The sequence below is a fragment of the Coturnix japonica genome, unplaced genomic scaffold (assembly GCF_054131305.1).
Source record: "Coturnix japonica strain WE unplaced genomic scaffold, WE-NBRP24 Scf108, whole genome shotgun sequence".
Taxonomy (NCBI): domain Eukaryota; kingdom Metazoa; phylum Chordata; class Aves; order Galliformes; family Phasianidae; genus Coturnix; species Coturnix japonica.
This window is the reverse complement of record NW_028189011.1, coordinates 45,588-70,194: the sequence shown is the minus strand read 5'-3', so window position 1 is coordinate 70,194 and position 24,607 is coordinate 45,588. Positions and strand designations below refer to the sequence as shown.

The following is a 24,607-nucleotide window of genomic DNA, read 5'->3' as shown; positions in this document are numbered from 1 at the left end:
GGAAGAGATGCCAGAGGGGCACAGCGACCATAGAGTACCGGAAGTCATCGGCCTAGAGCGTCCCGGAAACGATAGAGAGGCCTGGAGGACTCAGCTCCTAGAGCGTCCCAATGAGGGACCATAGAGTACCGGAAGTCGTTCCCAGCGCGGCACCACTGAGGACCGGAAGTCGTCCACATCGCGGCACCATAGAGGACCGGAAGTCGCTCCCAGCGCGGCACCACTGAGGACCGGAAGTCATCCACATCGCGGCACAATAGAGGACCGGAAGTCCTCCACAGCGAGGCACCATAGAGTACCGGAAGTCGTTCCCATAGAGGACCGGAAGTCGCTCCCAGCGCTTCCGGTCATCCACAAAATGGCGGAACGTTCGAGCGCGGCCTGGTCCCGCCTCAAAACGTCCGTTCTCCGAGCGGCGGAGGTAGGAAAAAAAGTGCTTAAAAAGAACAAAAAACGGTCAAAAACCGGCTCAAAATGGGCAAAAATGGAAAGAACGGACTGAGATAAGGGGGGAGGGGGGTCGGATTTGGGGTGAAATCGGGGGATTTTGGGGGTTTTTTAGGGGTTTTAATACACCCCCCCCCCCCCCCCCCAGAAGGTGCTGCTGCCAAATGGGTTCCCACAGAGCGTGAGTCCGGATTATCTGCGATATCAGCAATGGGACTGTGCGCAGGTAATGGGAGTCAATGGGGGTATATGGGGGTATATGGGAGTCAATGGGATTTAATGGGGTTATATGGGGTTATATGGGAGTTAATGGGGTTATATGGGGTTATATGGGGTTATATGGGATATATGGGGTTATATGGGGTCTATGGGGTTATATGGGTGTAGTTACATGCCTTGGCCACCAGGTGGCGCTGTGGAGTGATGGGCTCTATGGGTGTAGTTACATGCAGTGGCCACCAGGGGGCGCTGTGGGGTCTTATGGGGTTATATGGGGTTATATGGGGTTATATGGGGGTATATGGGGGGTAATGGGGTTATATGGGATTTAATGGGGTTTAATGGGGTTATATGGGGGTATATGGGGTTTAATGGGGTTATATGGGGTTATATGGGGTTATATGGGGTCTATGGGGGTATATGGGGGGATATGGGGTTATATGGGGTTATATGGGGTTATATGGGGTTATATGGGGTCTATGGGGGTATATGGGGGGATATGGGGTTATATGGGGTTATATGGGGTTTTATGGGGTTATATGGGGGTATATGGGGTTCTATGGGGTTCTATGGGGTTCTATGGGGTTCTATGGGGTTATATGGGGTTATATGGGGTTATATGGGGTTATATGGGGGTATATGGGGGGTAATGGGGTTATATGGGATTTAATGGGGTTTAATGGGGTTATATGGGATTTAATAGGATTTAATGGGGTTTAATAGGGGATGAGGGGATATAGTGGGGTATAATGGGGTATAATGGGGTACAATAGGATCTAATGGGGTCTAATGGGATCTAATGGGGTATAATGGGGTGTAATGGAGTATAATAGGATCTAATGGGGTTTAATGGGATATAATGGGGTCTTATGGGATATAATGGGGTCTAATGGGTTATAATAGGATATATTAAGATATAATGAGGTGTAATGGGGTTTAATAGGGTATAATAGGATCTAATGGGTTCTAATGGGGTATAATGGGGTCTAATGGGGTATAATAGGATATAGTGGGGTATAATGGGGTACAATAGGATCTAATGGGGTCTAATGGGATACAATGTGGTCTAATGGGATATAATGGGGTATAATAGGATCTAATGGGGTATAATAAGATCTAATGGGGTCTAATGGGATATAATGGAGTATAATGGGTTATAATGGGGTACAGTAGGATCTAATGGGGTTTAATGGGGTTATATGGGGGGTAATGGGGTTTAATGGGGTATCAGCAATGGGACTGCGTGCAGGTAATGGGAGTATATGGGATTTAATGGGGTTTAATGGGGTTATATGGGGTTTAATGGGGTTATATGGGGTTTAATGGGGTTATATGGGGGTATATGGGGGGATATGGGGTTATATGGGGGCATATGGGGTTATATGGGGGTATATGGGGTTATATGGGGTTATATGGGGGTTATATGGGGTTATATGGGGTTATATGGGGGTATATGGGGTTATATGGGGTTATATGGGGGCATATGGGGTTATATGGGGTGATATGGGGGGATATGGGGTTATATGGGGGTATATGGGGTTATATGGGGGCATATGGGCGTATATGGGGGGTAATGGGGTTATATGGGGTTATATGGGATTTAATAGGATTTAATGGGGTTATATGGGGTTATATGGGGGTATATGGGGTTATATGGGGTATCAGCAATGGGACTGCGTGCAGGTAATGGGAGTCTATGGGGGTATATGGGAGTCAATGGGAGTCTATGGGAGTCAATGGGAGTCTATGGGAGTCAATGGGAGTCAATGGGGTTATATGGGGGTATATGGGGTATATGGGGTTATATGGGGGGATATGGGGTTATATGGGGATATATGGGGTTATATGGGGTTATATGGGGGTATATGGGGTTATATGGGGGTATATGGGGTTATATGGGGTATCAGCAATGGGACTGTGCGCAGGTAATGGGAGTCTATGGGGGTATATGGGGGTCTATGGGAGTCAATGGGAGTCAATGGGGTTATATGGGGTTATATGGGGGTATATGGGGTTATATGGGGGGATATGGGGTTATATGGGGATATATGGGGTTATATGGGGTTATATGGGGGTATATGGGGTTATATGGGGGTATATGGGGTTATATGGGGTATCAGCAATGGGACTGTGCGCAGGTAATGGGAGTCTATGGGGGTATATGGGGGTCTATGGGAGTCAATGGGAGTCAATGGGGTTATATGGGGTTATATGGGGGTATATGGGGTTATATGGGGGGATATGGGGTTATATGGGGATATATGGGGTTATATGGGGTTATATGGGGGTATATGGGGTTATATGGGGGTATATGGGGTTATATGGGGTATCAGCAATGGGACTGTGCGCAGGTAATGGGAGTCTATGGGGGTATATGGGAGTCAATGGGAGTCTATGGGAGTCAATGGGAGTCTATGGGAGTCAATGGGAGTCTATGGGAGTCAATGGGAGTCAATGGGAGGCAATGGGAGTCAATGGGAGACAATGGGAGTCAATGGGAGTCTATGGGAGTCAATGGGAGTCAATGGGAGTCAATGGGAGTCAATGGGAGTCAATGGGAGTTAATGGGAGTCAATGGGAGTCTATGGGAGTCTATGGGAGTCAATGGGAGTTAATGGGAGTCAATGGGAGTCTATGGGAGTCAATGGGAGTCAATGGGAGTCAATGGGAGTCTATGGGAGTCAATGGGAGTCAATGGGGTTATATGGGGGTATATGGGGTTATATGGGGTTATATGGGATTTAAAGGGGTTATATGGGGTTTAATGGGGGGTAATGGGGTTTAATGGGGTTATATGGGGTATCAGCAATGGGACTGTGCGCAGGTAATGGGAGTCTATGGGAGTCAATGGGAGTCAATGGGAGTCAATGGGAGTCAATGGGGTTATATGGGATTTAATAGGATTTAATGGGGTGTAATGGGATTATATGGGATTTAATGGGGTTATATGGGTTATATGGCGTGTAATGGGGTTATATGGGGGGTAATGGGGTTATATGGGGTATCAGCAATGGGACTGCGTGCAGGTAATGGGAGTCAATGGGGTTATATGGGGTTATATGCGGTTCTATGGGGTTCTATGGGGTTCTATGGGGTTATATGGGATATATGGGGTTTTATGGGGTTATATGGGGTTATATGGGGGATATAGGGGGTTATATGGGGTTATATGGGGTTATATGGGGGTATATGGGGGTATATGGGGTTATATGGGGGTATATGGGGTTATATGGGGTTATATGGGGTTTAATGGGGTTTAATGGGGTTATATGGGATATATGGGGTTATATGGGGGTATGCGGGGTTATATGGGGTTATATGGGGGTATATGGGGTTATATGGGGTTATATGGGGGTATATGGGGTTATATGGGATTATATGGGGTTATATGGGGTTATATGGGGTTGTATGGGGTTATATGGGGTTGTATGGGGGTATATGGGGGTATATGGGGTTATATGGGGGTATATGGGGTTATATGGGGGTATATGGGGTTATATGGGATTATATGGGGTTATATGGGGTTATATGGGGGTATATGGGGGTATATGGGATTTAATAGGATTTAATGGGGTTATATGGGGTTATATGGGGGTATATGGGGTTATATGGGGTTTAATGGGATTTAATGGGGTTGTATGGGGGGTAATGGGGTTTAATGGGGTATAATGGGGGGTAATGGGGTTTAATTGGGTGTAATGGGGTTTAATGGGATTTAGTGGGATTTAATGGGGTGTAATGGGGTTATATGGGATTTAATGGGATATAATGGGGTATAATAGGATATAATGGGGTCTAATGGGGTACAATAGGATCTAATGGGTTCTAATGGGGTCTAATGGGATATAATGGGGTCTAATGGGGTACAATAGGATCTAATGGGGTCCGATGGGATCTAATGGGGTACAATAGGATCTAATGGGGTACAATAGGATCTAATGGGGTCTAATGGGATATAATGGGGTCTAATGGGATATAATGGGCTATAATGGGGCATAATGGGATGTAATGGGGTGTAATGGGATCTAATGGGCTATAATGGGGTTATATGGGGTGTAATGGGGTGTAATGGGATCTAATGAGGTACAATAGGATCTAATGGGGTCTAATGGGATCTAATGAGGTACAATAGGATCTAATGGGGTCCAATGGGGTATAATGGGGTACAATAGGATCTAATGGGGTTTAATAGGATATAATGGGGTATAATGGGGTACAATAGGATCTAATGGGGCCTAATGGGGTACAATAGGATCTAATGGGGTCTGATGGGGTCTAATGGGGTACAATAGGATCTAATGGGGTCTGATGGGGTCTAATGGGGTACAATAAGATCTAATGGGGTCTGATGGGGTATAATGGGGTGCAATAGGATCTAATGGGGTCTGATGGGGTCTAATGGGGTACAATAGGATCTAATGGGATTTAATGGGTTTTAATGGGGTACAATAGGATCTAATGGGTTCTAATGGGATCTATTGGGGTACAATAGGATCTAATGGGGTACAATAGGATCCCATGGGGTACAATAGGATCTAATGTGGTCTAATGGGATCCAATGGGGTACAATAGGATCTAATGGGGTCTAATGGGATCTAATGGGGTACAATAGGATCTAATGGGATCTAATGGGGTACAATAGGATCTAATGGGGTCTGATGGGGTGTAATGGGGTACAATAGGATCTAATGGGGTCTGGTGGGGTGTAATGGGGTACAATAGGATCTAATGGGGTCTAATGGGATGTAATGGGTTTTAATGGGGTACAATAGGATCTAATGGGGTGTAATGGGATTTAATGGGTTTTAATGGGGTACAATAGGATCTAATGGGATCTAATAGGATATAATGGGATCTAATGGGGTACAATAGGATGTAATGGGGTCCCATTGCAGGCTCTGTGCAGTTCCGTGTGTGGGGTCGTTGCCACTCGCGCCGTGTTTGAGGCCGTCGGGGTCGGGGACGGAGCAGCCACAGCCACCGGAGCCACATTGACATGGTTACTGCGAGGTCACAGCCCCAAATACCCCATTTTCACCCCAAAATCACCCACAATGGCCCTTTTTCACCCCAAAATGGCCCTTTTTCACCCCAAAATGACCCAAAATGGCCCTTTTTCACCCCAAAAATGCCATTTTTAACACCAAAATGCCCTAAAATGGCCCGTTTTCACCCCAAAATCCCCCTTTTTCACCCCAAAATACCCCAAAATGGCCCTTTTTCACCCCAAAATGACCCTTTTTCACCCCAAAATCCCCCTTTTTCACCCCAAAATGGCCCTTTTTCACCCCAAAAATGCCATTTTTAACACCAAAATGCCCTAAAATGCCCCTTTTTCACCCCAAAATCCCCCTTTTTCACCCCAAAATGCCCCTTTTTCACCCCAAAAAGGCCCTTTTTCACCCCCAAAATGCCATTTTTAACACCAAAATGCCCTAAAATGGCCCTTTTTCACCCCAAAATCCCCCTTTTTCACCCCAAAATGCCCCTTTTTCACCCCAAAAAGGCCCTTTTTCACCCCCAAAATGCCATTTTTAACACCAAAATGCCCTAAAATGGCCCTTTTGCACCCCAAAATCCCCCTTTTTCACCCCAAAATCCCCCTTTTTCACCCCAAATTACCCCAAAATCACCTTTTTTCACCCCAAAATGGCCCTTTTTCACCCCAAAATGACCCCAAACCCCCCTTTTTTACCCCAAAAATGCTCAAGATGGCCCTTTTTCACCCCAAAATGCCCCAAAATGGCCCTTTTTCACCCCAAAATGGCCCTTTTTCACCCCCAAATTACCCCCAAACCTCTTTTTACCCCAAAAATGCCCCAAATCAACCTTTTTTCACCCCAAAATAGCCCTTTTCAACCCAATATGCCCCAAAATAGCCCTTTTTCACCCCAAAATGGTCCAAAATAGCCCATTTTCACCCCAAAAACACCTTTTTTAACACCAAAATGCCCTAAAATGGCCCTTTTCCACCCCGAAATGCCCCTTTTTCACCCCAAAAATGCCATTTTTAACACCAAAATGCCCTAAAATGGCCCTTTTGCACCCCAAAATCCCCCTTTTTCACCCTAAAATGGCCCTTTTCACCCCAAAATACCCCTTTTTCGACCCAATATGCCCCAAAATGGCCCTTTTTCACCCCAAAATGACCCAAAATGGCCCTTTTTCACCCCAAAAATCCCCTTTTTCCAACCCAAAATGGCCTTTTTTCACCCCCAAATGCCCTAAAATGGCCCTTTTTCACCCCAAAACTGCCTTTTTTCTCCCCAAATTGCCCCAAATCACCTATTTTCACCCCAAAATTGCCCTTTTTCACCCCCAAAATGCCCCAAAATGGCCCGTTTTCACCCCAAAATAGCACTTTTCGACCCAATATGCCCCAAAATGGCCCTTTTTCACCCAAAAATGCCCCAAAATGGCCCTTTTTCACCCCAAAAAGGCCCTTTTTAATACTAAATGCCCTAAAATGGCCCTTTTTCACCCCAAAATGGTCCAAAATAGCCCCTTTTCACCCCAAAACCACCGTTTTTAATGCCAAAATGACCCAAAATAGCCCATTTTCACCCCAAAATGGCCCTTTTTCACCTCAAAAATGCCATTTTTAGTGCCAAAATGCCCCAAAATGGCCCTTTTTAACCCCAAAATGGCCCTTTTTCACCCCAAAATACCCCCAAAATGTCCTTTTTTCACCCCAAAATGACCCAAAATTGTCCTTTTTCCCCCCACAGATGGAGTTGGGATGGTGACACGCATCGCATTCGCCTCCATACAGGGGTGAGGACTGGGCCCTACTGGTCTATACTGGTCTATTCTGGTCTATACTGGTCTATACTGGTCCATACTGGTCCATTCTGGTCCATACTGGTCCATACTGGTTTATACTGGGCCATACTGGTCCATACTGGTACATACCGGTCCATACTGGTCCATACTGGTCCATACTGGTCCATACCGGTCCATACTGGTCCATACTGGTCCATACCGGTCCATACCAGTCTATACTGGTCCATACTGGTCCATACTGGTCCATACTGGTCCATACCGGTCCATACTGGTCCATACTGGTCCATACTGGTCCATACTGGTCTATACTGGTCCATACTGGTCCATACCGGTCCATACTGGTCTATACTGGTCCATACTGGTCCATACCGGTCCATACTGGTCCATACTGGTTTATACTGGGCTATACTGGTCCATACTGGTCCATACTGGTCTATACTGGTCTATACTGGTCCATACTGGTCTATACTGGTCCATACTGGTCTATACTGGTCCATACTGGTCTATACCAATCCATACTGGTCCATACTGGTCTATACTGGTTTATACTGGTCCATACTGGTCCATACTGGTCTATACTGGTTTATACTGGTCCATACTGGTCCATACTGGTCTATACTGGTTTATACTGGTCCATACTGGCCTATACTGGTTTATACTGGTTTATACTGGTCTATTCTTTCCCCCATAGGAGAGCCCTGGACTGCGAGGCCAAGCAATGGCGGTGAGTGATGACGTCATTGATGACATCATCACCCCATTGATGACGTCACAGCCCCATTGATGACGTCACAGCCCCGCTGCCCTCCCATAGGCTGGTTGCCGACGTCACCAACGACGCCGCGTTCCTATTGGAGCTCACGGCCCCGCTGTGGCCAATGGCGGCGCCCGGATTGTTGGCAGCCGCCACCGCAGCCAGGGTAGGTGGGGTTATATGGGATTTAATGGGGTTATATAGGGTTATATGGGATTTAATGGGGTTATATGGGGTTATATGGGGATCTATGGGGTTATATGGGGTTATATGGGATATATGGGGTTATATGGGATATATGGGGTTATATGGGATATATGGGGTTATATGGGGATATATGGGGTTATATGGGGTTATATGGGGTTATATGGGGGTATATGGGATATATGGGGTTATATGGGATTATATGGGGTTATATGGGGTTATATGGGGTTATATGGGTTATATGGGGTTATATGGGTTATATGGGGTTATATGGGGTTATAGGGGGTTATATGGGGTTATATGGGATTTAATGGGGTTATATGGGATTTAATGGGGTTATATGGGATTTAATGGGGTTATATGGGGTCATATGGGGTTATATGGGGTTATATGGGATTTAATGGGGTTATATGGGGTTATATGGGATTTAATGGGGTTATATGGGGTTATATGGGATTTAATGGGGTTATATGGGGTTTAATGGGGGTATATGGGGTTATATGGGGTTATATGGGGTTATATGGGTTATATGGGATTTAATGGGGTTATATGGGGTTATATGGGGTTATATGGGGATATATGGGGTTATATGGGGTTATATGGGGTTATATGGGATTTAATGGGGTTATATGGGATTTAATGGGGTTATATGGGATTTAATGGGGTTATATGGGGTCATATGGGGTTATATGGGGTTATATGGGATTTAATGGGGTTATATGGGGTTATATGGGATTTAATGGGGTTATATGGGGTTATATGGGATTTAATGGGGTTATATGGGGTTTAATGGGGGTATATGGGGTTATATGGGGTTATATGGGGTTATATGGGTTATATGGGATTTAATGGGGTTATATGGGGTTATATGGGGTTATATGGGGATATATGGGGTTATATGGGGTTATATGGGGTTATATGGGATTTAATGGGGTTATATGGGGTTATATGGGGTTATATGGGGTTATATGGGGTTTAATGGGGTTATATGGGATTATATGGGGTTATATGGGGTTATAGGGTCTCTATGGGGTTATAGGGTCTCTATGGGGTCACTATGGGGTCTCTATGGGGTTATAGGGTCCCTATGGGTCTCTATGGGGTCTCTATGGGGTTATAGGGTCTCTATGGGTCTCTATGGGGTCTCTATGGGGTTATAGGGTCTCTATGGGGTCTCTATGGGGTCTCTATGGGGTTATAGGGTCTCTATGGGTCTCTATGGGGTCTCTATGGGGTTATAGGGTCTCTGTGGGGTTATAGGGTCTCTATGGGTCTCTATGGGGTTATAGGGTCCCTATGGGGTTATAGGGTCTCTATGGGGTCTCTATGGGGTTATAGGGTCTCTATGGGGTTATAGGGTCTCTATGGGGTCTCTATGGGGTTATAGGGTCTCTATGGGGTCTCTATGGGGTTATAGGGTCTCTATGGGGTTATAGGGTCTCTATGGGGTCTCTATGGGGTTATAGGGTCTCTATGGGGTCTCTATGGGGTCCCTATATGTCCCTATGGGGTCTCTATGGGGTTATAGGGTCTCTATGGGTCTCTATGGGGTCTCTATGGGATTATAGGGTCTCTATGGGTCTCTATGGGTCTCTATGGGTCTCTATGGGGTTATAGGGTCTCTATGGGTCTCTATGGGGTCTCTATGGGGTTATAGGGTCTATATGGGGTTATAGGGTCTCTATAAGGTCTCTATGGGTCTCTATGGGGTTATAGGGTCTCTATGGGGTTATAGGGTCTCTATGGGGTTATAGGGTCTCTATGGGGTTATAGGGTCTCTATGTGTTTCTATGGGGTCTCTATGGGTCTCTATGGGGTCTCTATGGGGTTATAGGGTCTCTATGAGGTTATAGGGTCTCTATGGGGTCTCTATGGGTCTCTATGGGGTCTCTATTGGGTTATAGGGTCTCTATGGGGTTATAGGGTCTATATGGGGTTATAGGGTCTCTATAAGGTCTCTATGGGTCTCTATGGGGTTATAGGGTCTCTATGGGGTTATAGGGTCTCTATGGGGTTATAGGGTCTCTATGGGGTTATAGGGTCTCTATGTGTTTCTATGGGGTCTCTATGGGTCTCTATGGGGTCTCTATGGGGTTATAGGGTCTCTATGAGGTTATAGGGTCTCTATGGGGTCTCTATGGGTCTCTATGGGGTCTCTATTGGGTTATAGGGTCTCTATGGGGTTATAGGGTCTCTATGGGGTCTCTATGGGGTTATAGGGTCTCTATGTGTCTCTATGGGGTCTCTATGGGGTTATGGGGTCTCTATGGGGTTATAGGGTCTCTATGGGGTCTCTATGGGGTCTCTATGGGTCTCTATGGGGTCTCTATGGGGTCTCTATGGGGTTATAGGGTCTCTATGGGGTCTCTATGGGGTCTCTATGGGGTTATAGGGTCTCTATGGAGTCTCTATGGGGTTATAGGGTCTCTATGGGGTCTCTATGGGGTTATAGGGTCTCTATGGGTCTCCATGGGGTTTCTATGGGGATATAGGGTCTCTACGGGGTCTCTATGGGTCTCTATGGGGTTATAGGGTCTCTATGTGTCTCTATGGGTCGCTATGGGGTCTCTATGGGGTTATAGGGTCTCTATGGGGTTATAGGGTCTCTATGGGGTTATAGGGTCCCTATGGGGTCTCTATGGGGTTATAGGGTCTCTATGGGGTCTCTATGTGTCCCTAAGGGTCTCTATGGGGTCTCTATGGGGTTATAGGGTCTCTATGGGGTTATAGGGTCTCTATGGGGTTATAGGGTCTCTATGGGTCTCTATGGGTCTCTATGGGGTTATAGGGTCTCTATGGGGTTATAGTGTCTCTATGGGGTCTATGGGGTCTCTATGGGGTTATAGGGTCTCTATGGGGTCTCTATGGGGTCTCTATGGGGTTATAGGGTCTCTATGTGGTTATATGGTCTCTATGGGTCTCTATGGGGTCTCTATGGGGTTATAGGGTCCCTATGGGGTCTCTATGGGGTCTCTATGGGTCTCTATGGGGTTATAGGGTCTGTATGGGGTTATAGGGTCTCTATGGGGTCTCTATGGGGTTATAGGGTCTCTATGGGGTTATAGGGTCACTGGGTCTCTATGGGGTTATAGGGTCTCTATGGGGTTATAGGGTCTCTATGGGGTTATAGGGTCTCTATGGGGTCTCTATGGGTCTCTATGGGTCTCTATGGGTCTCTATGGGGTTATAGGGTCTCTATGGGGTCTCTATGGGGTTATAGGGTCTCTATGGGGTCTCTATGGGGTTATAGGGTCTCTATGGGGTCTCTATGGGGTTATAGGGTCTCTATGGGGTTATGGGGTCTCTATGGGGTTATAGGGTCTCTATGAGGTCTCTATGGGGTTATAGGGTCTCTATGGGGTTATAGGGTCTCTGTGGGGTCTCTATGGGGTCTCTATGGGGTTATAGGGTCTCTATGGGGTCTCTATAGGGTCTCTATGGGGTTATAGGGTCTCTATGGGGTTATAGGGTCTCTGTGGGGTCTCTATGGGTCCCTGTGGGTCTCTATGGGTCTCTATGGGGTTATAGGGTCTCTATGGGGTCACTATGGGTTCTCTATAGGGTTATAGGGTCCCTATGGGTCTCTATGGGGTCTCTATGGGGTTATAGGGTCCCTATGGGGTTATAGGGTCTCTATGGGTCTCTATGGGTCTCTATGGGTCGCTATGGGGTTATAGGGTCTCTATGGGTCTCTATGGGTCTCTATGGGGTTATAGGGTCTCTATGGGGTTATAGGGTCTCTATGGGGTTATAGGGTCTCTATGGGGTTATAGGGTCTCTATGGGGTCCCTATGGGGTTATAGGGTCTCTATGGGGTTATAGGGTCTCTATGTGTCTCTATGTGTCTCTATGGGGTTATAGGGTCTCTATGGGGTTATAGGGTCCCTATGGGTCTCTATGGGGTCTCTATGGGGTTATAGGGTCTCTATGGGGTTATAGAGTCTCTATGGGTCTCTATGGGGTTATAGGGTCTCTATGGGGTCTCTATGGGTCTCTATGGGGTCTCTATGTGTCTCTATGGGTCTCTATGGGGTTATAGGGTCTCTATGGGGTTATGGGGTCTCTATGGGGTCTCTATGGGGTCTCTATGGGGTTATAGGGTCTCTATGGGGTCTCTATGGGTCTCTATGGGGTCTCTATGGGTCTCTATGGGGTTATATGGTCTCTATGGGTCTCTATGGGTCGCTATGGGGTTATAGGGTCTCTATGGGGTCTCTATGGGGTTATAGGGTCTCTATGGGATTATATGGTCTCTATGGGGTTATAGGGTCTCTATGGGGTCTCTATGGGGTTATAGGGTCCCTATGGGGTCTCTATGGGGTTATAGGGTCTCTATGGGGTTATAGGGTCTCTATGGGGTTATAGGGTCTCTATGGGGTCTCTATGGGTCTCTATGGGGTCTCTATGTGTGTCTATGGGGTCGCTATGGGGTCTGTGCCCCATAGAGTGTTGTGGGTGTCGCTGGCGGGGCCACGCGTGCGGCCGTTGCTGCCCATCAGGCCATAAAGGACAACGCGGCCGAGGTGGCGGCAAAGGACGGGAGCCAGGTAATAGGATTTAATGGGGTTATATGGGGTTTTATGGGGTTTAATGGGGTTATATGGGATTTAATGGGATTTAATGGGATTTAATGGGGTTTAATGGGGTTATATGGGGTTTGATGGGGTTATATGGGATTTTATGGGGTTTAATGGGGTGTAATGGGGTGTAATGGGGTTTAATGGGGTGTAATGGGGTTTAATGGGGTGTAATGGGATTTAATGGGGTTTAATGTGATTTAATGGGGCTTTAATGGCGTTTAATGGGGTGTAATGGGGTATAATGGGATTTAATGGGTTTTAATGGGGTTTAATGGGGTTATATGGGATTTAATGGGGTTTAGTGGGATATAATGGGGTTTAATGGGGTTTAATGGGATATAGTGGGGTTTAATGGGATTTAATGGGGTTTAATGGGGTTTAATGGGGTTTAATGGGATTTAATGGGGTTTAATGGGGTTTAATGGGGTTAAATGGGATTTAATGGGGTTTAATGGGGTTTAATGGGGTTATATGGGATTTAATGGGGTTATATGGGATTTAATGGGGTTATATGGGATTTAATGGGGTTTTATGGGGTTATATGGGATTTAATGGGGTTTAATGGGGTCAGGAGACGCTGGTTAACGCCGTGGGGCTGCTGTTGGCGCTGCTGCTGCTTCCGGTGCTGGAGGGACGGCCGTGGTGAGCGGGATCTATGGGGCAGATATGGGATCTATGGGGCAGATATGGGATCTATGGGGCAGATATGGGATCTATGGGGCTGATATGGGATCTATGGGGCAGATATGGGATCTATGGGGCTGATATGGGATCTATGGGGCTGATATGGGATCTATGGGGCAGATATGGGATCTATGGGGCCGATATGGGATTTAGGGGGCTGACATGGGATCTATGGGGCTGACATGGGATCTATGGGGCAGATATGGGATCTATGGGGCTGACATGGGATCTATGGGGCCGATATGGGATCTATGGGGCAGAGATGGGATCTATGGGGCAGATATGGGATCTATGGGGCTGATATGGGATCTATGGGGCTGATATGGGATCTATGGGGCTGATATGGGATCTGTGGGGCTGATATGGGATCTATGGGGCTGATATGGGATCTATGGGGCAGATACGGGATCTATGGGGCCGATATGGGATCTATGGGGCTGATATGGGATCTATGGGGCTGATATGGGATCTATGGGGCAGATACGGGATCTATGGGGCAGATACGGGATCTATGGGGCCGATATGGGATCTATGGGGCCGATATGGGATCTATGGGGCTGACATGGGATCTATGGGGCTGAAATGGGATCTATGGGGCTGTTATGGGATCTATGGGGCTGAAATGGGATCTATGGGGCTGTTATGGGATCTATGGGGCCGATATGGGATCTATGGGGCAGATACGGGATCTATGGGGCTGATATGGGATCTATGGGGCCGATATGGGATCTATGGGGCCGATATGGGATCTATGGGGCTGACATGGGATCTATGGGGCTGACATGGGATCTATGGGGCAGATATGGGATCTATGGGGCCGATATGGGATCTATGGGGCAGATACGGGATCTATGGGGCTGACATGGGATCTATGGGGCTGACATGGGATCTATGGGGCCGATATGGGATCTATGGGGCCGATATGGGATCTATGGGGCTGACATGGGATCTATGGGGCCGATATGGGATCTATGGGGCCGATATGGGATCTATGGGGCTGACATGGGATCTATGGGGCCGATATGGGATCTATGGGGCTGACATGGGATCTATGGGGCCGATATGGGATCTATGGGGCTGACATGGGATCTATGGGGCTGACATGGGATCTATGGGGCTGATATGGGATCTATGGGGCTGATATGGGATCTATGGGGCCGATATGGGATCTATGGGGCTGATATGGGATCTATGGGGCTGATATGGGATCTATGGGGCTGATATGGGATCTATGGGGCTGACATGGGATCTATGGGGCTGACATGGGATCTATGGGGCTGATATGGGATCTATGGGGCTGACATGGGATCTATGGGGCTGACATGGGATCTATGGGGCTGATATGGGATTTAGGGGGCTGACATGGGATCTATGGGGCTGACATGGGATCTATGGGGCAGATATGGGATCTATGGGGCTGACATGGGATCTATGGGGCTGACATGGGATCTATGGGGCAGATATGGGATCTATGGGGCTGACATGGGATCTATGGGGCTGACAGGGGATCTATGGGGCTGAAATGGGATCTATGGGGCTGACATGGGATCTATGGGGCTGACATGGGATCTATGGGGCCGATATGGGATCTATGGGGCTGACATGGGATCTATGGGGCCGATATGGGATCTATGGGGCAGATATGGGATCTATGGGGCCGATATGGGATCTATGGGGCTGATATGGGATCTATGGGGCCGATATGGGATCTATGGGGCTGACATGGGATCTATGGGGCCGATATGGGATCTATGGGGCCGATATGGGATCTATGGGGCTGACATGGGATCTATGGGGCTGATATGGGATCTATGGGGCTGACATGGGATCTATGGGGCTGATATGGGATCTATGGGGCCCACAGGTTGACGTGGCCGCTGGTTCTGCTGTTAATGGGGGCCCACTTATGGGGCAACGTTGCCGCCGTCAGATCCCTTTGCTTCCCCACATTCAACAGGCCCCGACTCCGCCTGGCCATCCATGGGGCGCTATGGGGCCGCTATGGGGCGCTATGGGGCCGCTATGGGGCGCTATGGGGCAGCAATGGGGCGCTATGGGGCTTCGATGGGGCGCTATGGGGTCCCTATAGGGCCTTAAGGGATCTCTATAGGGCCCTATGGGGTCCTTATGGGGCCTCAATGGGTCCCAATGGGTCCCTATGGGGTCCCAGCGACCCCCAAGTCCCGACCCCCAACTTGGGGGGCGTCAGCGTCCGCGTCCCCCCCCCGGAGGAGGTCAACCCCATAGAGCCGCTGCTGCCTGGTGAGTGGGACCCTATAGCGCCCCATAGGGCACCCTATAGCGCCCCATAGCACCCTATAGCGCCCTATAGCACCCTATAGCGCCCTATGGGGCACCCTATAGCGCCCTATGGCACCCCATAGGTTACAGCAGCCGCCTCCGCCTCGAACTGGGAGCTCCATTAGAGAGACTTGTGGGGAGGTAACGCTATGGGGCAGGGAGGGGATATGTGGGGCTGGGGGGATGCTATGGGGCAGTGGGTGGGGGATATGTGGGGCTGGGGGGGGGGATATGGGGCAGTGGGTGGGGGATATGTGGGGCTGGGGGGGGGATATGGGGCAGGGGGGGGATATGGGGCTGGGGGGGGGATATGGGGCTGGGGGAGGGGGATATGTGGGGCTGGGGCGATGCTATGGGGCAGGGGGAGGGGGATATGTGGGGCTGGGGGGGGATATGGGGCAGGAGGGGAGGGATATGGGGGGCAGGGGGTTGATATGGGGCAAGGGGGGATATGGGGCAGGGGGGGGATATGGGGCTGGGGGGGGGATATGGGGCTGGGGGAGGGGGATATGTGGGGCTGGGGGGATGCTATGGGGCTGGGGGGGGGATATGGAGCAGGGGGAGGGGGATATGGGGGTTGGGGGGATGCTATGGGGCAGGGGGGGAGGATATGGGGCAGGAGGGGGGGGATATGTGGGGCTGGGGGGGGGGATATGGGGCAGGGAGGGGGGGGATATGGGGCAGGGGGAGGGGGATATGGGGCAGGGGGAGGGGAATATGGGGGGCAGGGGGGTTTATATGGGGCAGGGGGGTGATATGGGGCAGGGAGAGGGGGATATGGGGCGGGGGGGGGATATAGGGCAGGGGGGGAGATATGGGGCAGGGGATATATGGGGCTGGGGGGGGATATGGGGCAGGAGGGGGGGTATATGGGGCAGGGGATATGTGGGGCTGGGGGGTGATATGGGGCTGGGAGGATGCTATGGGGTGGGGGGGGGGATATGGGGCAGGGAGGGGATGTGGGGCTGGGGGAGGGGGATATGTGGGGCTGGGGGGATGCTATGGGGCTGGGGGGGGGGATATGGAGCAGGGGGGGGGATATGTGGGGCTGGGGGGGGGATATGGGGCAGGGGGAGGGGGATATGGGGAGCTGGAGGGATGCTATGGGGCAGGGAGGGGCTATGTGGGGCTGGGGGGATGCTATGGGGCAGTGGGTGGGGGTTATGTGGGGCTGGGGGTTACATGGAGGTTATGGGTCCCATCTGTGCCCCATAGCGAGGCCGAGTTCCGGAAGGCGAAGGAATGTGGGACCCCCGACTACATCGTGGTGCTGAGGCCCAGCCAAGGTGCGACCCACAACCCGGACCCACAACTGGGACCCATAGATCCCATTCAGGACCCATAGATCCCATTAGGGACCCATAGATCCCATTGGGGACCCATAGATCCCATTAGGGACCCATAGATCCCATTAGGGACCCACAATCAGTACCAGGACCCCCAGCCCCATAGAGAACCCCCAACCCCTGTTGAGTGTCCCCAGCCCCATAGGGGACCCATAGATCCCATTGAGGACCCCCAACCCCATTGAGGACCCCCAGCCCCATAGAGAATCCCCAGACCCTATAGGGGACCCCCAGCCCCATTGAGGACCCACAGATCCCATTGGGGACCCACAGATCCCATTGGGGACCCATAGATCCTACTGGGGACCCCCAGCCCCATTGAGGACCCACAGATCCCATTGGGGACCCATAGATCCCACTGGGGACCCCCAACCCCTATGGGGTGTCCCCAGCCCCATAGAGAAACCCCAGACCCCATTAAAGACCCCCAACCCCTATAGGGGACCCCCAGCCCCATAGAGAACCCCCAACCCCTATGGGGGGTCCCCAACCCCATAGAGGACCCCAAGACCCTATAGGGGACCCCCAGCCCCATAGAGGACCCCCAGCCCCATAGGGGACCCCCAGCCCCATAGAGGACCCCCAGACCCTATAGGGGACCCCCAGCCCCATTGAGGACCCACAGATCCCATTGGGGACCCATAGATCCTACTGGGGACCCCCAACCCCTATGGGGTGTCCACAGCCCCATAGAGAAACCCCAGATCCTATAGGGGACCCCCAGACCCTATAGGGGACCCCCAGCCCCATAGAGAACCCCCAACCCCTATGGGGGGTCCCCAACCCCATAGAGGACCCCAAGACCCTATAGGGGATCCCCAGCCCCATAGAGGACCCCCAGACCCTATAGGGGACCCCCAGCCCCATAGAGGACCCCCAGCCCCATAGGGGACCCCCAGCCCCATAGAGGACCCCCAGACCCTATAGGGGACCCCCAGCCCCATTGAGGACCCACAGATCCCATTGGGGACCCATAGATCCTACTGGGGACCCCCAACCCCTATGGGGTGTCCACAGCCCCATAGAGAAACCCCAGATCCTATAGGGGACCCCCAGACCCTATAGGGGACCCCCAGCCCCATAGAGAACCCCCAACCCCTATGGGGGGTCCCCAACCCCATAGAGGACCCCAAGACCCTATAGGGGACCCCCAGCCCCATAGAGAAACCCCAACTCCTATGAGGGGTCCCCAGCCCCATAGAGGACCCCCAGACCCTATAGGGGACCCCCAGCCCCATAGAGAACCCCCAACCCCTATGGGGGGTCCCCAACCCCATAGAGGACCCCCAGACCCTATAGGGGACCCCCAGCCCCATTGAGGACCCCCAGCCCCATAGAGAACCCCCAGACCCTATAGGGGACCCCCAAACCCTATAGGGGACCCCCAGCCCCATTGAGGACCCACAGATCCCATTGGGGACCCATAGATCCTACTGGGGACCCCCAACCCCTATTGAGTGTCCCCAGCCCCATAGGGGACCCATAGATCCCACTGAGGACCCCCAGCCCCATTGAGGACCCCTAGCCCCATTACAGACCCATAGATCCCATAAGAGACCCCCAGCCCCATAGAGAAACCCCAACCCCTATGAGGGGTCCCCAGCCCCATAGGGGACCCCCAGACCCCATTAAAGACCCCCAACCCCTATGGGGTGTCCCCAGCCCCATTGAGGACCCCCAGCCCCATAGAGAAACCCCAACCCCTATGAGGGGTCCCCAGCCCCATAGAGGACCCCCAGACCCTATAGGGGACCCCCAGCCCCATTGAGGACCCCCAGCCCCATAGAGAACCCCCAGACCCTATAGGGGACCCCCAAACCCTATAGGGGACCCCCAGCCCCATTGGGGACCCATAGATCCCATTAGGGACCCATAGATCCTACTGGGGACCCCCAACCCCTATTGAGTGTCCCCAGCCCCATAGGGGACCCATAGATCCTACTGGGGACCCCCAACCCCTATTGAGTGTCCCCAGCCCCATAGGGGACCCATAGATCCCACTGAGGACCCCCAACCCCATTGAGGACCCCCAGCCCCATAGAGAACCCCCAGACCCTATAGGGGACCCCCAAACCCTATAGGGGACCCCCAGCCCCATTGAGGACCCACAGATCCCATTGGGGACCCATAGATCCTACTGGGGACCCCCAACCCCTATTGAGTGTCCCCAGCCCCATAGGGGACCCATAGATCCCACTGAGGACCCCCAACCCCATTGAGGACCCCTAGCCCTATTACAGACCCATAGATCCCATAAGAGACCCCCAGCCCCATAGAGAAACCCCAACCCCTATGGGGGGTCCCCAGCCCCATAGGGGACCCCCAGACCCCATTAAAGACCCCCAACCCCTATGGGGTGTCCCCAGCCCCATTGAGGACCCCCAGCCCCATAGAGAAACCCCAACTCCTATGGGGGGTCCCCAGCCCCATAGAGGACCCCCAGACCCTATAGGGGACCCCCAGCCCCATAGAGAACCCCCAGACCCTATAGGGGACCCCCAAACCCTATAGGGGACCCCCAGCCCCATTGAGGACCCACAGATCCCATTGGGGACCCATAGATCCTACTGGGGACCCCCAACCCCTATGGGGTGTCCACAGCCCCATAGAGAACCCCCAGATCCTATAGGGGACCCCCAGACCCTATAGGGGACCCCCAGCCCCATAGAGGACCCCCAACCCCTATGAGGGGTCCCCAGCCCCATAGAGGACCCCAAGACCCTATAGGGGATCCCCAGCCCCATTGAGGACCCCCAGCCCCATAGAGAACCCCCAGACCCTATAGGGGACCCCCAAACCCTATAGGGGACCCCCAGCCCCATTGAGGACCCACAGATCCCATTGGGGACCCATAGATCCTACTGGGGACCCCCAACCCCTATGGGGTGTCCACAGCCCCATAGAGAACCCCCAGATCCTATAGGGGACCCCCAGCCCCATAGAGAAACCCCAACTCCTATGGGGGGTCCCCAACCCCATAGAGGACCCCAAGACCCTATAGGGGACCCCCAGCCCCATAGAGAAACCTCAACTCCTATGGGGGGTCCCCAGCCCCATAGAGGACCCCCAGCCCCATAGAGGACCCCAAGACTCTATAGGGGACCCCCAGCCCCATATAGGACCCCCAACCCCTATGAGGGGTCCCCAGCCCCATAGAGGACCCCCAGCCCCATAGAGGACCCCAAGACTCTATAGGGGACCCCCAGCCCCATAGAGGACCCCCAACCCCTATGAGGGGTCCCCAGCCCCATAGAGGACCCCCAGCCCCATAGAGGACCCCAAGACTCTATAGGGGACCCCCAGCCCCATAGAGGACCCCCAACCCCTATGAGGGGACCCCCAGCCCCATAGAGGACCCCCAGCCCCATAGGGGACCCCCAGCCCCATAGAGGACCCCCAGCCCCATAGGGGACCCCAGCCCCATAGAGGACCCCTAGACCCTATAGGGGTCCCCAGCCCCATAGAGGACCCCTAGACCCTATAGGGGACCCCCAGCCCCATAGAGGACCCCCAGCCCCATAGAGAACCCCCAGACCCTATAGGGGACCCCCAGCCCCATAGAGGACCCCCAGCCCCATTGATTGACCCCCATTTGTGTCCCCCCCCATAGGTTGGGTGGGTGTGGGGCTCCGTGCCGGGGCCCCCCCCGACGCCCCATTGCGGGGCTGTGCCCACGCGATCCTATTAGAGGAACTTATGGGGCCGGACCTCCCCATGGGGGCACCAATGGGGGCTGAACTCAGAGCCCTACAGAGGAGACTGAGGCACTGCCGTGAGTTGGGGGGCGCTATGGGGTGATATGGGGGGTCTATGGGGTGATATGGGGTATCTATGGGGTGATATGGGGGATCTATGGGGTGATATGGGGGATCTATGGGGCGGATTAGGGGTCCTGAGATGGTTTGGGGTCGCTATGTGGTGATATGGGGTATCTATGGGGTGATATGGGGTGTCTGTGGGGTGATATGGGGGATCTATGGGGTGATATGGGGTGATATGGGGTATCTATGGGGCAGATTAGGGGTCCTGAGATGGTTTGGGGTCGCTATGGGGTGATATGGGGTATCTATGGGGTGATATGGGGTGATATGGGGTGTCTATGGGGTGATATGGGGTGATATGGGGTATCTGTGGGGTGATATGGGGTATCTATGGGGTGATATGGGGTATCTATGGGGTGATATGGGGGATCTATGGGGTGATATGGGGTGATATGGAGGATCTATGGGGTGATATGGGATATCTATGGGGTGATATGGGGTATCTATGGGGTGATATGGGGGATCTATGGGGTGATATGGGGTATCTATGGGGCGATATGGGGTGTCTGTGGGGTGATATGGGGGATCTATGGGGTGATATGGGGTGTCTGTGGGGTGATATGGGGTGTCTATGGGGTGATATGGGGTATCTATGGGGTGATATGGGGTGTCTATGGGGTGATATGGGGTGTCTATGGGGTGATATGGGGGATCTATGGGGTGATATGGGGGATCTATGGGGTGATTTGGGGTATCTATGGGGCGATATGGGGTGTCTGTGGGGTGATATGGGGGATCTATGGGGTGATATGGGGTGTCTATGGGGTGATATGGGGGGTCTATGGGGTGATATGGGGGATCTATGGGGTGATATGGGGTGATATGGGGGATCTATGGGGTGATATGGGGTATCTATGGGGTGATATGGGGTATCTATGGGGTGATATGGGGGATCTATGGGGTGATATGGGGTGTCTATGGGGTGATATGGGGGGTCTATGGGGTGATATGGGGGATCTATGGGGTGATATGGGGTGATATGGGGTGTCTATGGGGTGATATGGGGGATCTATGGGGTGATATGGGGGATCTATGGGGTGTCTATGGGGTGATATGGGGGATCTATGGGGTGATATGGGGTGATATGGGGTATCTGTGGGGTGATATGGGGGATCTATGGGGTGATATGGGGTATCTATGGGGTGATATGGGGTGTCTATGGGGTGATATGGGGGATCTATGGGGTGATATGGGGGATCTATGGGGTGATATGGGGTGTCTGTGGGGTGATATGGGGTATCTATGGGGTGATATGGGGTATCTATGGGGTGATATGGGGTGATATGGGGGATCTATGGGGTGATATGGGGGATCTATGGGGCGGATTAGGGGTCCTGAGATGGTTTGGGGTTGCTATGGGGTGATATGGGGTATCTATGGGGTGATATGGGGTATCTATGGGGTGATATGGGGTGGATTGGGGTTTCTGTGGGGCCATTTGGGGCCATTATGGGGTCTATGGGGCAATTTGGGGTCTCTATGGGTCCCTATGGGTCTTTATGGGGTCTCTATGGGGTTATCGGGTCTCTATGGTCTCTATGGGTCTCTATGGGGTCTCTATGTTGTTATAGGGTCTCTATGGGGTCTGTATGGGGTTATAGGGTCCCTATGGGGTCCCTATGGGGTTATAGGGTCCCTATGGGGTTATAGGGTCTCTATGGGGTCCCTATGGGTCTCTATGGGTCTTTATGGTGTCTCTATGGGGTTATAGGGTCTCTATGGGGTCTCTATGGGGTCTCTATGGGGTTATAGGGTCTCTATGGGTCTCCATGGGGTTTCTATGGGGATATAGGGTCCCTATGGGGTCTCTATGGGATCTCTATGGGGTCCCTATGGGGTTATAGGGTTTCTATGGGGTTATAGGGTCTCTATGGGGTCTCTATGGGTCTCTATGGGGTTTCTATGGGGTCCCTATGGGGTTCTAGGGTCTCTATGGGGTCCCTATGGGGTTCTAGGGTCTCTATGGGGTCCCTATGGGGTTCTAGGGTCTCTATGGGGTCTCTATGGGGTTATAGGGTCTCTATGGGTCCCTATGGGTCTCTATGGGTCTCCATGGGGTTTCTATGGGGATATAGGGTCTCTATGGGGTCCCTATGGGCCTTTATGGGGTCTCTATGGGGTTATAGGGTCTCTATGGGTCTCTATGGGGTCTCTATGGGGTCTCTATGGGGTTATAGGGTCTCTATGGGGTTATAGGGTCTCTATGGGGCTATAGGGTCTCTATGGGGTTATAGGGTCTCTATGGGGTTATAGGGTCTCTATGGGGTCTCTATGGGGTTATAGGGTCTCTATGGGGTCTGTATGGGGTTATAGGGTCTGTATGGGGTTATAGGGTCTCTATGGGGTGTCTATGGGTCTCTATGGGGTTGTAGGGTCTCTATGGGTCTCTATGGGGTTATAGGGTCCCTATGGGTCTCTATGGGTCTTTATGGGGTTTCTATGGGGTTATAGGGTCTCTATGGGGTTATAGGGTCTCTATGGGGTTATAGGGTCCCTATGGGGTTATAGGGTCTCTATGGGGTCTCTGTGGGGTTATAGGGTCTCTATGGGGTCTCTATGGGGTCTCTATGGGGTCTCTATGGGTCTCTATGGGGTTATAGGGTCTCTATGGTCTCTATGGGTCTCTATGGGGTCTCTATGGGGTTATAGGGTCTCTATGGGGTTATAGGGTCTCTATGGGTCTCTATGGGGTTATAGGGTCCCTATGGGTCCCTATGGGTCTCTATGGGTCTTTATGGGGTTTCTATGGGGTTATAGGGTCCCTATGGGTCTCTATAGGGTCTCTATGGGGTTATAGGGTCTCTATGGGGTTATAGGGTCCCTATGGGGTCTCTATGGGGTTATAGGGTCCCTATGGGGTCTCCATGGGGTTATAGGGTCTCTATGGGGTTATAGGGTCTCTATGGGGTCTCTATGGGGTTATAGGGTCTCTATGGGGTCTCTATGGGGTCTCTATGGGGTTATAGGGTCTCTATGGGTCTTTATGGGGTCTCTATGGGTCTCTATGGGGTTATAGGGTCCCTATATGTCCCTATGGGGTCCCTATGGGGTTATAGGGTCTCTATGGGGTTATAGGGTGTCTATGGGGTCTCTATGGGGTTATGGGGTCTCTATGGGGTTATAGGGTCTCTATGGGTCTCTATGGGGTTATAGGGTCCCTATATGTCCCTATGGGGTCTCTATGGGGTTATAGGGTCCCTATGGGGTCCCTATGGGGTTATAGGGTCCCTATGGGGTCCCTATGGGGTTATAGGGTCCCTATGGGGTCTCTATGGGTCTCTATGTGTCTCTCCCACCCCACAGCTCCCGGTTCGGTCCCATGGGCGACGTTGGCTGAAGTTTCCCATATATGGAAGAAGCTGGAACCCGCCTTCATTCAAGGTCCGCCCCCCATTGTGACGTCATCAAAGCCCCCATTGTGACGTCATCAAACCCCCCATTGTGACGTCACAAACCCCCCCATTGTGA

The 24,607-nt window shown here is 51.7% G+C and overlaps 1 protein-coding gene across 29 annotated transcripts in view; it reads left to right on the top strand.

Moving 5' to 3' along the window:
* The first annotated feature begins 4 nt into the window (after window positions 1-4).
* The window catches only part of RUSF1 (RUS family member 1), a 61,256-nt gene continuing 36,653 nt past the window's right edge, over window positions 5-24,607 (top strand). For 11 of the 29 annotated variants that reach the window (XR_014941735.1, XR_014941732.1, XR_014941736.1 and 8 more), the window contains exons 1-13: window positions 107-421; window positions 596-673; window positions 5,562-5,676; window positions 7,395-7,440; window positions 8,141-8,173; window positions 8,264-8,369; window positions 12,853-12,954; window positions 13,559-13,629; window positions 15,536-15,933; window positions 16,056-16,113; window positions 17,188-17,258; window positions 20,929-21,090; window positions 24,443-24,520. Coding sequence is in view for 11 of the 29 variants with exons in the window: in XM_085535088.1 (XP_085391214.1) it covers window positions 359-421; window positions 596-673; window positions 5,562-5,676; window positions 7,395-7,440; window positions 8,141-8,173; window positions 8,264-8,369; window positions 12,853-12,954; window positions 13,559-13,629; window positions 15,536-15,933; window positions 16,056-16,113; window positions 17,188-17,258; window positions 20,929-21,090; window positions 24,443-24,520 (1,381 nt within the window). In the remaining 18 variants the exon portion in view is untranslated. Of the gene's footprint in view, window positions 422-595; window positions 674-5,561; window positions 5,677-7,394; window positions 7,441-8,140; window positions 8,174-8,263; window positions 8,370-12,852; window positions 12,955-13,558; window positions 13,630-15,535; window positions 15,934-16,055; window positions 16,114-17,187; window positions 17,259-20,928; window positions 21,091-24,442; window positions 24,521-24,607 lie in introns of those variants that run through there. The other 18 variants (XR_014941740.1, XR_014941739.1, XR_014941742.1 and 15 more) reach the window with 16 other exon arrangements.